Source organism: Theropithecus gelada, chromosome 2 (assembly GCF_003255815.1).
Source record: "Theropithecus gelada isolate Dixy chromosome 2, Tgel_1.0, whole genome shotgun sequence".
In the NCBI taxonomy this organism is placed as follows: Eukaryota; Metazoa; Chordata; class Mammalia; order Primates; family Cercopithecidae; genus Theropithecus; species Theropithecus gelada.
This window is the reverse complement of record NC_037669.1, coordinates 111498296-111515411: the sequence shown is the minus strand read 5'-3', so window position 1 is coordinate 111515411 and position 17116 is coordinate 111498296. Positions and strand designations below refer to the sequence as shown.

The following is a 17116-nucleotide window of genomic DNA, read 5'->3' as shown; positions in this document are numbered from 1 at the left end:
TTGAACCTGGGAGGCTGAGGTTGCAGTGAGCTGAGATCACACCACTGCACTCCAGCCTGGGCAACAGAGCGAGACTCCATCTCAAAAAATAAAAAAATTAGGCACAATGGCACGTGCCTGTAGTCCCAGCCATTAGGGAATTAGGGAGGCTGAGACAGGAGAATTGCTTGAGCCTGGGAGTTCCAGGCTGCAGTCAGCTATGATCGTGCCACTGCATTCCAGCCTTAGTGAGATCTGATCTCAAAAAAAAAAAGTATATTTTTTATACTTCATCATTAGCTTTATACAAGCTATATTTTAATAAATTAACCAGAAATGTATATACAGACCAGCAAGACTTTCTGTCAAATGAGTATCAGTCACAGGATTATTTTATTGATTCTGTCTAAAGTTTTATCAGAATAGTTTCTGATTGTCTCTTTTCATTGTATCAAAGAGAGAGCAGAGTATGGTTACAATTTTATGCTAATGATTCCCCACATTAGATTAAAAACCTAGCATTTTATTCTTTTCCTGTCTCCATCATCATTCACATGAAGGAGAAGTAAGAGTTGGCAAACAACTCCATAACCAAACTACCCTGAGGCAGTTTCCTTCAAATCACTCCCAAGAATAGATATTTATGACATTCAAATAAAGGGTCTTTGGGAGCAAATTAATTTATTAGGGGGAGAGGGAGTTATGGGGAGGATTTTAAATTATTACTGCCTGGATGTGATGAAGAAATAAAAAGTAGTATAATCCAATAGCTCACTATCCTGCATTTCTTTGCTTCTCTCTATAGAATCATTTTGGAATAAGAGTACCCCTGAATATAATAGCAGTAATATTTCAAGAGAACTCAAATTGTTACTGGACTTTATAATAAAATAACAATAGAGCTAACTAGTGACTCCTCCTGAAGTAAATCTCATAATGAAGTTAGACTGAGTTCTAAGACATTCAAGAAAAAGTTCTGGTCTTGTTGCTAAAGATTGCCACCCTTCTAGAGCCTGTGTAAAGTTCAAAGAGATGGTAGCCTTGTCTGCCACAGGGAAGGAAGATAGTTCCTCAGCCTGCATAAACCATTGTAGGTCAAAAAGCATATCATTCAGGTCAGAAATGAGATTGTGACAACAAACAACTTCAGGATATTTTTTTTTTTTTTTTTTTTTTTTTTTGAGTCGAAGCCTCACTCTGTGGCCCAGGCTGGAGTACAGTCAACTTACCTCAGTCTCCCAAGCAGCTGGGACTACAGGCACGTGCCACTGCGCCCAGCTAATTTTTTTGTATTTCCGGTGGAGAGTGGTTTCACCATGTTGGCCGGGCTGGTCTTGAACTTCTGACCTCAGGTGATCCACCCACCTCGGCCTCCCAAAGTGCTAGGATTACAGGCATAAGCCACCATGCCCGGCCAGGATCTTTTTAAATTCTTGCCAAAACAAGAGTTTATATCCCACTCATACCGTATGCCTCACACTGATTAGTGGGGTGGTTGTAGGAGGAAAAGAAAAACAACATTTTAGAAAATAATAGCCAGAATTTTTTCATATTTGGTAAAAACTATAAACCTATCAATCCAAGGAGTTCAACAAGCCCCAAGCAAAGACCCCAGAATAATACTGGATAGAATTATCCTAGCTAGCTGTTTCACATACCAAAAGTTAAACTAGCTTTATAAAAGTAAAAGATAGGCTGGGCGTGGTGGCTCATGCCTATAGTCCCAACACTTTGGGAGGCCAAGGCAGATGGATCATTTGAGCCCAGGAGTTTGAGACCACCCTGGGCTACATGGCAAAACACAGTCTACCAAAAATACAAAAAATTAGCCTGGGATCGTGGTGTGTGTAACTATAGTCCCAGCTACCCAGGAGGGTGAGGTGGGAGGATCACCTGAGCCCAGGGAGGTTGAGACTGCAGTGAGCCATGATCGTACTACTGCAGTCCAGTCTGGGGGGCAGAGTGATACCCTGACTCAAAAAAAAAAAAAGATAAATTTGTTTAATAATATGATTAAAATGTTGAAATTTTAGTAAAATAGCTATTTAGAAGGGTCTGTATTTGTCTTTAAGCATTCTGTAGTCTAAAAGGTGAAGTATTTATGGTAGTAGTGTGAAAATGTAAGTAAACTTCTTAAACTTTTCTGTGCTGACAAAAACAAAAAATCAGATAAGTGAATATGAAGTTATTAAAAAGATAGAAAAGTAGATTTTTAAAATTCTTACTATTTGTTTCAAATCTGCTTCCTCTATGCTAGATAAATTAGATGCTTTATGATTTCTTCATGTTATGAGTATCTCCCAAAATCAGAATCAATTTGGACTATATACACACACACAACCATTTTCTAGAAACAAAGAACTTAATTGAGCGTGTGTATATGTGTGTGTGTTTGTGTGTTGTGGGATGGATGAACTTTAGAAGAAAAGAGAAACATGCTTTATTTTGTTAGCATAGGGCTGAACAAGTAGATTGGTAGGACATAGCTCTCTTAGAAAGAGTATAGAACACTTATTATTAATTTATGAGCACTTCTAAAGATTTCGGAGTAATAAAAAGTCTGGTACATTTAAGTAGATGTATCTTTAATTTTTCTTTCTTTTTTTTAAGACAGAGTCTTGCTCTGTCACCCAGGCTGGAGTGCATGGCACAAACTCAGCTCACTGCAACCTCTCCCTCAGCCTCCTGAGTAGCTGGGATTACAGGCACCCACCACCATGCCCAGCTAATGTTTGCATTTTTAGTACCCATGGGGCTTCACCATATTGGCCAGGCTGGTTTTGAACTCCTGACCTCAGGTGATCTGCCCGCCTTGGCCTCCCAAAGTGCTGGGATTACCGGTGTGAACCACCGCACCCGGCCTAATTTTTTTTAAATCATTGTGGACTTAAGTCCCATAACATTTTTCTCTATGTGTTTCTACAATTCTATTTGTTACTGGGCATGGTAGTATGCATCTGAAATCCCAGATACTCAGGAGGCTAAGGGTGGCTGAGGCAAGGATCGCTTGAGCCCAGGAGTTTGAAGCTGTAATGCACTGTGTCATGCCTGTGAATAGCCACTGCACTTTAGCCTGGGCACATAATACCCTATCTCTAAAAAATAATAATAATAATAACATTTGTTGTTTCTTTTACCTTTAGAATTCTTGCCAAATTTCCCCATTTTAAATGTGTCTTCTTTCTATAAATAGACCATATTTTAAATAATCTTTGTCCATACTTCAGCAAAAATACTAGAATAAATGGAACTTATTTTACTGATGAAGTTTATTACTTAGTTTGGCTAATTAAAAATAGAATTTTTATACTGTTTTATTGTTGATTAAGAATTACTTTATTTATAATCAAGATTAGACCAGAATGATAAAGAAGACATTTGAAAAGTTTTTAAAGTTACTGTCTAACATATGAGCTTCTATCATGGGCCAGTTGCTATTCTAATTCCTTTGCTTGTGTTATCTCATTTAATTTTATGAGATAGTTATCAGCCTTATGAAGGTAGGTACTATTATTAGTCCCATTTCATAGAGGAGGCAAAAGACAAAGCAAGGGTCACACAGTTAGTGAAAAAGGGGAAATAAGATTCTACTCCAGTCTGATTTCTGAGCCCATACTCTATCCGTTATTGTAATGTTATTTTAAAATACAAAACTGTTTATTGTATGTGGTTCTTTACAAATATGTTCACCAAAGACAGACATAATTTCACATGTAGCACCCAGTAAATTGAGGAAATTTGTCATTAAAATTTGAATAATTTTTTTATCTTGTTCACTTTTTGTAGCAGTGTTTTATTCTTCCCTTATGAATGTGAAGTTTTATTACCTTTTATAAAATAATTATTCTTCAATTCAAATACTTTATGTATCCATCACTTTATTTACCTACTGATTTATTTAGATTAGTGGATTCCTTTGGCTAAAACTATATTATGTATGAAAGTAACTAAATATAATCATAATAGGAAATCTCATTTTACCTTGTTTAGTTTTCCTTTTCTATTCGACTTTTATGAGCAAAATTACATATATATAAATAATATATATTCATAATATGTATTTATATTATGTATATATTATAAATATAAATAAGTTTTTTAGTGACGTATGTAGCACACATGCATAAAAGTATACAAACCATAGTTGTATAGTTCAGTCACAAAGTAAATAAATACCCATGTCTTCTGCTTTTAACAAATGCACACATTTCTGTGGTGTTATTCCTAGAATTGGAGCTGGGGGTCACAGGGAATACATATGCTCACTTTTATTTGATTATGCTTTCCAAATTGGTTGTAACAAATTATACCCCCATACTCTTTAGTGTATGAGATTTCCTATTACTGCATGACTTTACCACCCCTTGGCATCATCAGTCTTTATAGTTTAGCCATTCTTATGTATAGTGATATCTCCATAAGATTTTAATTTTCATTTTCTGTATGACTAATAATGACTCCCTTTTCGTGTTTAACTATTTGAATATGATCTTATAAAGTGCCTTTCCGAACAGTCTCTTGCCTGTTTGTCGTTTGGTTGATCTTTTTCTTGGTGATTTGTAGGAGTCATTTATATACTTTGGATGAAGACTTTTTTTGATACATTATTTTTTCTTTAAAATTTTACATAGGTGGAATGAATGGCTGAATTATGATATATACATTCCTGACCTTCCTCGTGCTGCTCGACTTTGCCTTTCCATTTGCTCTGTTAAAGGCCGAAAGGGTGCTAAAGAGGTAAAGTATTTCAAAAGGAACAATTATGTTTACCTTTATCTTTATTTATTTATTTTTTTTTTTTTAGGTAAAGATAGATGTTTATTTGACAAATAAAACATGTATAAATAAAGTAAATCTTTTTTTTTCTTTTTTTTATTATACTTTATTTTCTAGGGTACATGTGTACAACGTGCAGGTTTGTTACATATGTATACATGTGCCATGTTGGTGTGCTGCACCCATTAACTTGTCATTTACATTAGGTATATCTCCTAATGCTATCCCTCCCCGCTCCCCTCAACCACGACAGGTCCCAGTGTGTGATGTTCCCCTTCCCATGAATTATGTTTACCTTTAAAAACTCCTGATTATACCACTGATTGAATTTTTTGACAAAATGGATGTTATTTTTTATTTAAGAAAATATTAATAAATCAAACCTATTTTTAAATTTTTAACAAATATGAAGAATACCTTGGGAGAGCTTCAGGAATTTATTTATGATGAATATGTTCTGAGTTCTTATTGATACCATTTTTAAAAATGCAAAGTGACTATATAACAGGCATTGTATGCAAATATCTCATGCTTGCTTTGGTTCATATTTTCTGTTTATAATTAAAATACATGTAATTTCAAATGGGGAAAAAGGAAAGAACGGGCTTAAGCTTTGAAAAATCAACTTTTTTTTTTAGATATTATATTCCCATTATTATAGAGATGATTGTTGAATTTTCCTTTCTGGCGAAGAAAAGTGTTTTGAAGTGTGTTTTATAATTTAGACTAGCGAGTATTTTTCTTTGTTTTTTAAGGAACACTGTCCATTGGCATGGGGAAATATAAACTTGTTTGATTACACAGACACTCTAGTATCTGGAAAAATGGCTTTGAATCTTTGGCCAGTACCTCATGGATTAGAAGATTTGCTGAACCCTATTGGTGTTACTGGATCAAATCCAAATAAAGTAAGGTTTTTATTGTCATAAATTAGATGACAGTCTAATTTATATTGACTATAGTGGCAGTCAAGCCTTCTCTCTTATGTATATATAATAGCTTTTCTTCCATCTCTTAGGAAACTCCATGCTTAGAGTTGGAGTTTGACTGGTTCAGCAGTGTGGTAAAGTTCCCAGATATGTCAGTGATTGAAGAGCATGCCAATTGGTCTGTGTCCCGAGAAGCAGGATTTAGCTATTCCCACGCAGGACTGGTAAGGCAAATCACTGAGTTTATTAAGTGTCAGTCATAATCTGTGGATTTAGGTACATACTTTCTTTATGGAAAAGGATCCATGTATTTTACTGGCATAGATACTGTGAGCTCTAGGACCAATATTGCAATATAATTAAGTTCTCTGTATGCTAATATTTTACTGCAACTCTGCTTTTTTAAAGCCTTCATTCATTTAACGAATATTTATTGAGTGCCAACTCTGTGTAAAGCACTGGGAAAGGCACTAGGTAATAAAGTCATGAACTAAACAGACTTTCACTGAGTATGCACTCTAATGGTGAAAATAGATATTAAGCAGATAAAAGCAGAAATATAAGATTACGGTTGACCCTTGAACAACGTGGATTTGAACTACACTGATCTACTTATATGTGGATTTTTTTCAATAAATACATTGGAAGATTTTTTGGAGATTTGTGACAATTTGAAAATACTTGGAGACAAACTACATAGCCTAGAAGTATTTAAAAAAAACTGAAGTTAGGTATGTCATGAATCCATAAAATATATGTAGATACAAGTCTATTTTATCATTTACCACCATAAAATATACACAAATCTATTATAAAAAGTTAAAATTTATCAAAACACACACACACAAACACAGACCATACATGGTACTACTCATAGTCAAGAGAAATGCAGAATACATAAAGATGCAATATTAAATTGTATCTGCATAAAATTAACTGTAGTACATACTGTACTACTGTAATAATTTCATAGCCACCTCCTGTTGCTATTGTAGTAAGCTCAAGCGTTGCAGATATACACTTAAAATGCTATGTAGGCTGGGCGCAGTGGCTCACGCCTATAATCCCACCACTTTGGGAGACCGAGGCGGGTGAATCACCTGAGGTCAGGAGTTCGAGATCAGCCTGGCCAACATGGTGAAATCCCGTCTCTACTAAAAATACAAAAAGCCAGGTGTGGTGGCATGTGTCTGTAATCCCAGCTACTTGGGAGGCTAAGTTAGGAGAATCGCTTGAACCTGGGAGGCAGAGGTTGCATTGAGCCGAGATCACGCCATTGCATTCCAGCCTGGGCGACAGAGCAAGACTTTGTCTGAAAAAACAAAACAAAACAAACAAACAGAAATGCTGTGTAATGCTGATCATCTCTACATGAGCACTTCATCACTTCAGTAAATTGTTTATTGCAGTAAAAAGTGATCTCTCTCAGTTCTTGCATATTTTTCGTCATGGTTAGTGCAATACCGTGAACACTGAATAACACTATGAAGCCTGTGAGGAGAGCCTCTAGTGATGCTGGAGGTGCTCTCAAGAAGCAGAGAAAAGTCATGAGATTACAGGCAAAAAGTTGAATTGCTTGATGTGTACCATACATTGAGGTCTGCAGTTGCAGTTGCCCTTATTTCACACAGACAACTCATCTTGTAAACAGACAACATACACTTTTGTTTGTTTGTTTTTGTTTTTTTGAGATGGAGTTTTGCTCTTATTGCTCAGGCTAGAGTGCAGTGGAGCGATCTTGGCTCACTGCAACCTCCGCCTCCAGGGTTCAAGCAATTCTCCTGCCTCAGCCTCCTGAGTAGCTGGGATTATAGGCATGCGCCACCATGCCCAGCTAATTTTTGTATTTTTAGTAGGGATGGGGTGTCTCCATGCTGGTCAGGCTGGTCTCGAACTCCTAACCTCAGGTGATCCACCCACCTCAGCCTCCCAAAGTGCTGGGATTACAGGCGTGAGCCACCGCGCCCAGCCAAACTTTTTTTTTTTTAATAAGAGGTTGGGTAAGTGGCTCATGCCTGTAATCCTAGCATTTTTGGAGGCCGAGGCAGGTGGATCACGAGGTCAGGAGTTCGAGACCAGCCTGGCCAATATGGTGAAACCCCATCTCTACTAAAAATACAAAAATTAGCTGGGCGTTGTGGCATATGCCTGTTAGCTGCTTGGGAGGCTGAGGCAGGAGAATCGCTTGAACCTGGGAGGCAAATGTTGCAGTGAACCGAGATTGCGCCACTGCATTCCAGCCTGGGCAACAGAGTGAGACTCCATCTCAAAAAACAAAAAACAAGAGAGAGAGATGGGGTCTCACTATGTTGCCTGGGCTGGTCTCAAACTCCTGAGCTCAAGTGATCCTCTCTCCGCTACCTCCCAAAGTGCTAGGATTACAGGTGTGGGCCATCATGCCCGGCCAAAAGACAGCATCAATGTACAGTATCAGTAAACACAGTATAGTACTATAAATGAATTTTCTCTTCCTTATGATTTTCTTAATGACGTTTTCTTTTCACTGTCTTTCTATTCCAAGAATATAGTGTATAGTACATATGTACCAAGTAAGTGTTAATCAGCTGTTTATGTTTCTGTTAAGACTTCCAGTCTACAGTAGGCATTTGTAGTTAAGTTTTTGGGGAGTCAAAATTTATACATGGATTTTCAATTGTACAGGAGATCAGTGCCCCTATCCCCTGTATTGTCCAAGGGTCAGCTGTATAAATCATGTTAAGTGCCAGGAAGGAAAAACAATAGTGAGCTAAGAATAACTAACTGAGGATTTGTGGGGAAAAGCAAATATATATATATATATTTCAGGAAAGACCTCTCTGAGATAGTCACCTTGAAGTTGAGACTGAAGTACAGCTATACCTCTGAGGTATTGTGAGTTTGATTCTAGACCACTGTACTAAAGCAAAAATCACAAAAGAGTCACAAATGTTTTGGTTTCCCAGTGCATATAAAAGTTCTGTTCACATTATACTGTCATCTGTAAAGTGTGTGATAGCTTTATGTCTAACACAACAATGTACATACTTTAAAAATACTGCTAAAAAATGCTGATGATCATCCAAGCCTTCAGCAAGTTGTAATCTTTTTGCTGGTGGAGGGTCTTGCCTCAGTGTTGATGACTGCTGACTCATCAAGCTGGTGGTTGCTGAAGTAACGTTAGACTGGCTACAGCAATTTCTTTAAGACGACAATGAAGTTTGCCACATTGATTGACCCTTCCTTTCATGAAAGATTTCTCTGCAGCATGTGATGCTATTTGATAGCATTTTACCCACAATAGAACTTCTTTCAGATTTGGAGTCAGTCCTCTCAAAACCTGCCATTGCAGTTAACCAGCTGTATTAGCTCCTAACAAGAGAGTCAGCCCGAAGCTTTGAAGCCAGGCATTAACTTCTGTTCTCTAGCTGTGAAAGTCCTAAATGGCATCTTCTTCCATTATAAGACTCTTTTGTTTACATTGAAAATCTGTTGCTTAGTGTAGCCACTTTCATCAGTTATCTTGGCTAGATCTTCTGGAGAACTTGCAGCAGCTTCTCCATCAGCACTTGCTGCTTCACAGCTTCTTTTTTAAACCTCTTAAACCAACCTCTGCTAGCTTCAAACTTCTCCTCTGCAGCATCTTTGTCTCTCTCAATATTCATAGAATTGAAAAGAGTTAACGGCCTTGCTCTGGATTAGGCTTTGACTTAAGGAAAAGTTGTGGCTGGTGTGATCTTCTATCTAGACCACTAAAACTTTCTCCATTTCAGCATTAAGGCTGTTTTGTTTTCTTATACTTCATTCACTGAAGTAGCACTTTTAGTTTCCTTCAGGAACTTTTCCTTTGCATTCACAACTTGGCTGTTTGGCACCAGAGGCCTAGCCTTTGGCCTGTATGGCTTTTGACATGCATTTCTCAGAAAGCTTTATCATTTCTAGCTTTTGATGTGAATGAAGCAAGAGACACGGCACTCTTCCTTTCACTTGAACACTTAGAGGCCATTGTAGGGTTATTAATTGGCCAAATTTCAATATTGTTGTGTCTCAGGGAATAGAGAGTCCTGAGAGGAGGGGGAAAGATGAGCAAGGGTTGGTTGGTGAAGAAGTCGGAACATACAACACTTATCGAATAAGTTCACCATCTTAATTGGCTCATAGTGCCCCCCAGTTGCATCAATGATCTTTGATCACAGATCATCATAATGTATAATAATAATGAAAAGTTTAAAATATTATAAGAATTACCAAAATGTGACACAGAGATAAAAAATGAATACATGCATTTGGAAAAACAGTGCCAGGAGACTTGCTTTATGTAGGGATACCACCACAAACCTTCAGTTTGTTGGAAATGCAGTATCTGTGAGGTATAGTAAAGCAAAGCACAATAATACAGGGTACGCCTGCATAAATACATTGTTAGTTAAGCTTGGAAGCAGAGAAAACAGCAGGTCTTCACCACGTTATCCCAGGTTCCCCAGGAAAGAGTGTATATAAGGTGGAATTTAAATATTGATCTGGTTGTCTAATCTTGGCCATAGCTTTGGAACCACAGTATAACTAGGTTCAGCAACCATTAACTCTCCCTGATTTCTCAAGGGCAAAGGTGTCAATGCCAAGAGAAGATGTTTGTGTTCATTGGTGTTTCCAAATGTATTACTTTTTCTTTGGCCTTGTTGGCTATAGATAAACCAGCCAATTAATTTTGGGCCAAGAAGTCCAAAACACATGTATCCCATTAACAGTAACAGCAGCACCAAGACCTGGTATATTGCACTTAGGAATCCTGATTTATTGATTCATAGCTGTGTTCTCAGTAAGGCGTTTACCACTACTTTTTGGAAAATGAATTATCTTTTCTGCATATATAATTTAAAATATATGACTTTATTTTTTGAACAGTTCTAACTCTTTGTAAGGATTGATATTTGATGACTATTCTTTCTTAAAAGAACTTTTATTTCAAAGAAAAGAAATCTGCTTATTTTATAGTAGAATAAAACTTCTATTTTTCAGTTACAATTTGTATCTGTTGGAAACTTGTGAATCTAAGATACGACATGGGATCTTAGTTTTTCTGTATCTTAAATATTTTACTATTTCATCATTCTAGAAATTATTTTATCCATATTCATTATTTCCAACTATGCTAAAAAAAAAGACTAAAATAATATGAAAATATAAAAGAAGGATAGAATAGCCTAGAAGGATGATAAAATAGTGAAGTAAATCATCACGTTACATCATTCTTCAGTTTTCTTATTGCATTGCCCAGTGTCTTGCATCATCTTTCCAGAAGCATAGAAGAAATCTGCAGACACTGTCTTTGTAATTTTTTTGTTTAGTTGGTTGGTTTCTTTTAGGCTTTCATTGGACACTTGAGAATCAGAATTTTTCACTTTTCACCCAGAATGATGACAGATGAAAACTGATCGAGGAAGATATTTCACAAGCATTAGAGAAATCGTAATATGAATGCAGATAGATAGTAGCAGCCTAGAGCAGTTTCCCAACCTCAGCACTATTGACATTTTGCACCAAATAATTCTTTGTTGTAGGAGCCGTTCTGTGTGTGCAATCCAGGATGTAGCATCCCTGTCCTCTACCCTACTGCAAGCCAGTAGTGCCATCCTGCTAAGTTATGGCCATCAAAAATGTCTCCAGACATTAGCCAAGGTTCCTGGGAGGTCAGGAGGACATAAAATCACCCTAGTTGATAACCACTACTCTAAACGCTAATCATGCTGAAGTTTATTATATAAATGAAATGTCAGATGACAGTACCTAAACTGTCTCTTAGTTATCTTAAGTCTTCTCAAACTCAAGATAATGATGAGTAAAGAATATATTTCTAACAACAAAAAGGAAATTTGGTAGTATTTCTAAAGACAAAAAGGAAATTTGTATTCACATTCAGTTAGTCATTCCACCAGAATGACTTCATCACACAGTATTTTGTGACAAGAACCTGAACAGCCTCATGTTTTACAATATTCTTTTCATCTTTTCCTATATGCACCAAAAATTTTTTTTTAATTTTCTTGAACCTCTAAATCTACTTTAACAATTTACCTGATACACTGTTTAAATGGACAAATGCTGAAAGTAGCTGTGTATACAAATGTGACTAGAAGGAAGAAGATGATGTAGAAATAAAATAACTCCTTGAGCGACTCATTCTGATTGGTATTTATAGAGTAGTAATGTTTTGCAGTTACAGAGGAAAAAAGATGGCCCTTCCTTCAACAGTTATGAGCCGTCAGAGTTTTCAAAAATATTGCATTTTGACAATGTAGTTTCTAGTTTGACAATGATATATTTATCTTCAAAACCAGAAAAATGTAGATAAGAATTTGGTTTTATAATATTTAAATTCTTATTAAAATGTCTAATAAAATTGTTTTCCCCATCACTTTATTCTTTATTTTACATTTAAAATGTAAACAAATAAAAATAAGTAAATAAACAGTAGCAACTTCTTTTCCTGTTAAATCGAGGATTGAGTATGTATTCTCTCTTTCCTGGACTATTGCAATAACCTCCTAACTGGTCTCCCTCCTTTCACAGAGAAGCCATAATAATCTTTATGAAGTACAAATCAAATCAAGGTATTCATTCTTTAAATAGCTATCAATAAAAATAAAATCCCAGCTTTATACACTGGCCTGCAAATTTTATGTGGTCTGAATTCAGCTTACATTTCTTCTCTCCCTTGTCTATGGCCCATCAGGCTCACTGGCTTTCTTCCTTCACACCAAACTAGTTATTTCTGGGGTGGGAGGAAGGCTTTCAGTGTTTGCTCCATCTGCAATAGTCTTTCCCTAAGTAGTGTGGATAAAGGTTCCTTCTTGTTACTTGAATCACAAATACTGTGTTCTCAATCATTCTCTGTTACATCATCCAGAGTACCTTATATCAATTTTCCAATATTTTTATTTATTTGATTTCCCACTATAACTGAGGCTCTGTTAGTGCAGAGTCTTTTACTATTTTGTAATCCCAACAGCAAGAACAAAACAAGGTACATAGTACATATTTAATAAATACTTGAACAAATATGTGCCAGTAATATTTCTTCATCCTGCTGAATAAGTTAACAGCATATAAACACATACAAACCAGGTGGCATGGGTGTCTGCTTTCATTTTTAGCCACTTAGAAATATATGTAACCCATCCTAAGGGGTTTATATTTGTTTTGCATAATACATTAATATGTACTCATTGTTCATTACACAGTTAATATATCTATATTTGCAGGGAATATACATTGCTTCGAATTATACAAAAAAATTATTTTTAATTTTCTAATATTCAGGATACAGTGTTTTAATGGGGGTGTTTTTCATTCTTTTTTTCTTACTGATTTCTACTTTTTAAATTTGAAAGCCTTGCAGTGATCATAAGGATTTGTTTAGGCAAAGGACATGAAAGAGTTTACATTTTTATTATTTTAGTGTTTCTTACTCTCTTATATCAAAAACATTCACAGATAAGTTAACAAGATCCTCGTCAGGAGGAAAAGTAAATTGTTCACTACCATTCTCTAGTATCCTAATCTGGTCTTGTTGTTGGCTAACTTCAGCAGTTACTATTCTGTGATTGGTGTAATATTAACCAAATAAATTACTGGATTTGTTCCACAAATATTATATCTTAGATTGGCTCTTTCCTGTCTCTGAAAATAAAGTCTTGCAATGAGAATAAATTATTTTACAACAGGTAATTAGCGATGTAAAGTTTATTGAAAATTTATTTGCTTTTTTTGTAAATCATCCGTGAATCCAGAGGGGGAAAATATGACAAAAAAAAACTACATAAGATATAATTTTATTTTACAGAGTAACAGGCTAGCTAGAGACAATGAATTAAGGGAAAATGACAAAGAACAGCTCAAAGCAATTTCTACACGAGATCCTCTCTCTGAAATCACTGAGCAGGAGAAAGATTTTCTGTGGAGCCACAGGTAAGTGCTAAAATGGAGATTCTCTGTTTCTTTTTCTTTATTGCAGAAAAAATAACTGACTTTGCTGATCTCGGTATATTTTTACCATACCTATTAGAATAAATAAAGTAGAATTTACATGATTTTTAAACTATAAACATTGCCTTTTTAAAAACAATGGCTGTGAATTGATACTTGTAGAAAATCATACTACATTGGTAGTTGGCACATTAAATGCTTTTTCTTACTCTGAATTCCTGATACAACTTTCTTTAGGATTGTTTAAAATAGTAGTTTTAGGTCAATTTAGATATGATTTAGTTGGTCTAGATATTATAATTTTTAGGGTTTCCCTTTCATTTTTCTTTTTTCTTACAGTTCTTCAAATAGTATAATGCCTTATTTTCATTTATGAAGAAACTACCCTGCTGTTGGTGATACTGGTATACTTAAATAAACCAGTTGCAGTGCATTTCTGCAGAAAGTCCATTAAGACATAAATTTTGTCCAGTAATCATAGTAGAAGTGGTGACTCTATGATTCATTCATATTGCATAAGTAGATGAAAAATATGAACTATATGAAGAGTGGTATAACATATATTCATAATTTTTCTTAACTATTAACTAAATTTAAGTACTTTATAATCCATTTGCATTTTCCTTTTGTGTTCTTTGCCATTATAACTGTGCCTAAGTATGTAGTGTTAAGCACTGATGTCCTTTGAATTTTAAAAAGGCTAGTAATGTAAGAAGTTTGGGACTTCTTACAGATTGCATATTGAGAAGTTAGACATGTAAACCTTTTGAATAGCATGCAAGAGTGTTTATTTTTATTTTGTTTCTCCCACACAGACACTATTGTGTAACTATCCCCGAAATTCTACCCAAATTGCTTCTGTCTGTTAAATGGAATTCTAGAGATGAAGTAGCCCAGGTAAATGTATGTTTGAGAATACTAGATAACTGTTGTACAAATTGGTATGTCACTTAAATTGTTTTCTCTCAGAAAGTCTGCATAAATAAAAGAAATGAAATAGACTAATAATAGTAATATAGTGTAGAAAAAATACCCTTAACATTATTTCCACAGATAAAACTAATTAGAACTGTAAATTCTAAGGAGGTTATTTATCTAATTTTAAAATCAGAAGTTAAGGCAGTGTTTTAGATGGCTCATTCACAACTGTCTTTCCCCTTTAAATATGATTTATTGTCTTTCTCATATACAGATGTATTGCTTGGTAAAAGACTGGCCTCCAATCAAACCTGAACAGGCTATGGAACTTCTGGACTGTAATTACCCAGATCCTATGGTTCGAGGTTTTGCTGTTCGGTGCTTGGAAAAATATTTAACAGATGACAAACTGTCTCAGTATTTAATTCAGCTAGTACAGGTAAAATAATGTAAAATAGTAAATAATGTTTAATTAAAATAGTAATTTATTCTAGATCCATACAACTTCCTTTTTAAAAACCCGCACTAACTAGTTTTATGCTTTAGAAAAAAAAAATTTATGACCAGTAATAGCCACTTTCTTTCTGAAAAAATTTTCTTTAGCTCAGCCATGCAGAAACTGACCCTGATTTGTTTTTTGTTTTTGAATCACCTAGGTCCTAAAATATGAACAATATTTGGATAACTTGCTTGTGAGATTTTTACTGAAGAAAGCATTGACTAATCAAAGGATTGGGCACTTTTTCTTTTGGCATTTAAAGTAAGTCTAATTATTTTCCCATTAAATTCTTAAGGTACATATTACTTGCTTTCTTAATAGACTTACAAATATGTATTACTTGTATACTTTTGTTTATGTTTGGCTGGAAGAGTTTTCCATACTAAAAGTATTTTGTACCAGTGATGAGCTTCTCAACTTTTGCTCTTTGAAATTTATAAAGTAATAAATTCAAAACTAAATTTTAGTCATGAATGAGAGCTGAAATATTTTTAAAGATTTTTGTTCTACTTAAGTAAAATTTTCTAGGTCCAGATGAGTATTGCTGTAGGTTTCACTGTGTGTGTGGATTAAAATATCCCAAAAAAAAGAAAAAAATGTTTTACCTTGAAATTCAGAAAAATAATGTCAAACTCCTATGGTTCTTATTGAATAACAAGCTAATTAAGAATAAAAAATATTTTGTAGAATGTGATATATCTAGTACTCAAAAGTTACAGATCATAAGCCATATAATTTTGCATAAATTTAGAAAGATTTATATCTAATATGATTTTTTAAGTGTTAAAATTTAAAAATGGAACCCAGAAATTAAGTTGAAAACAAGAAGCATAGGCGTGTGTCAGAAGAATCAAATAGCATTCACTGAGCGCTTTGTTCCCTCCCTCTTCATTTGATTATTTTTGTACTCAATTTCCTTTTTTCATGTTTTTATATCTTGTACTGAGATTAGTAAATGAAAACTAGTTGAAATAAATCTAAAAACTAGATGTTTATTTAATCACATATTCAGGAACTACCTGAAACTCATATTGGTTTTGCTTCTAAATTACAGGTTTTGAATAATTTTGTTATTAGTGTGATTGCAACATTTATTGGATTTCGAAAATGAGTGTTTAAATTGTTCAGCAAAGATTATTTGTATACTCAGTTAAGACTATTATATATATTTTTTTAATTTTGCATGATTCTTTTAGATCTGAGATGCACAATAAAACAGTTAGCCAGAGGTTTGGCCTGCTTTTGGAGTCCTATTGTCGTGCATGTGGGATGTATTTGAAGCACCTGAATAGGCAAGTCGAGGCAATGGAAAAGCTCATTAACTTAACTGACATTCTCAAACAGGAGAAAAAGGATGAAACACAAAAGGTGTGTACTCTAGTTTGTGTTTGAGACTCTTTTCATTGCAATGGGGCAGAGTTGTTTAGAAGCTCAGTGTATATACAGATCATGGTCCTTGGAATCAAGCAGATTAGGATTTGGAACCAAGTTCCACTGCCTTTCAGCTGTGTAGTGTTAGACACATTATGTAGGCTCTCAAGACTCATTTTCTTTGTCTGTAAAATGGGAATAGTACCTGCTTCGTAAGGCCATTGTGAGAATTAAATTACATGAGTTATGCAAAGAACCTGTCACAATCCTTGGAACATAGAAAGTGCCCAATAAATGTTAGATCCCTTTACTTTCCCTTCCTTTCTCTTATTCAGTCCCTAAGTATTTACAGTGATTATTTCCTTATTCTGTCATTTATTGTCTCTCAGTAATGACCCTGAAAATGAGTGGAAAGAAGTTAGTTTTTACATTTCCAAGTTTAAAATGGATTTCGAGTCACTCAGTAAATATATCACACACTCTAGTCATCTGCAGTCTAGCTTAGTATAACTAAGAGTAGGAAATATAACGTAAACTTTTTTTTTTTTTTGGAGACAGAGTCTGGCTCTTTTGCCCAGCCTGGAATGCAGTGGTGCAATTTCGGCTCACTGCAGCCTTGACCTCCTGGGTTCAGGCCATCCTACCACCTCAGCCTCCCGAGTAGCTGGGACTATAGGAGCAT

The 17116-nt window shown here is 35.1% G+C and overlaps 1 protein-coding gene across 1 annotated transcript in view; it reads left to right on the top strand.

Moving 5' to 3' along the window:
- PIK3CA (phosphatidylinositol-4,5-bisphosphate 3-kinase catalytic subunit alpha) overlaps positions 1 to 17116 on the top strand; it is a 91982-nt gene that overhangs the window by 56337 nt on the left and 18529 nt on the right. The window contains exons 7-14 of the mRNA XM_025376489.1: positions 4611 to 4716; positions 5511 to 5663; positions 5774 to 5908; positions 13504 to 13628; positions 14462 to 14543; positions 14839 to 15003; positions 15221 to 15324; positions 16260 to 16431. Coding sequence (XP_025232274.1) covers positions 4611 to 4716; positions 5511 to 5663; positions 5774 to 5908; positions 13504 to 13628; positions 14462 to 14543; positions 14839 to 15003; positions 15221 to 15324; positions 16260 to 16431 — 1042 coding nt within the window. The remainder of the gene's footprint in view (positions 1 to 4610; positions 4717 to 5510; positions 5664 to 5773; positions 5909 to 13503; positions 13629 to 14461; positions 14544 to 14838; positions 15004 to 15220; positions 15325 to 16259; positions 16432 to 17116) is intronic.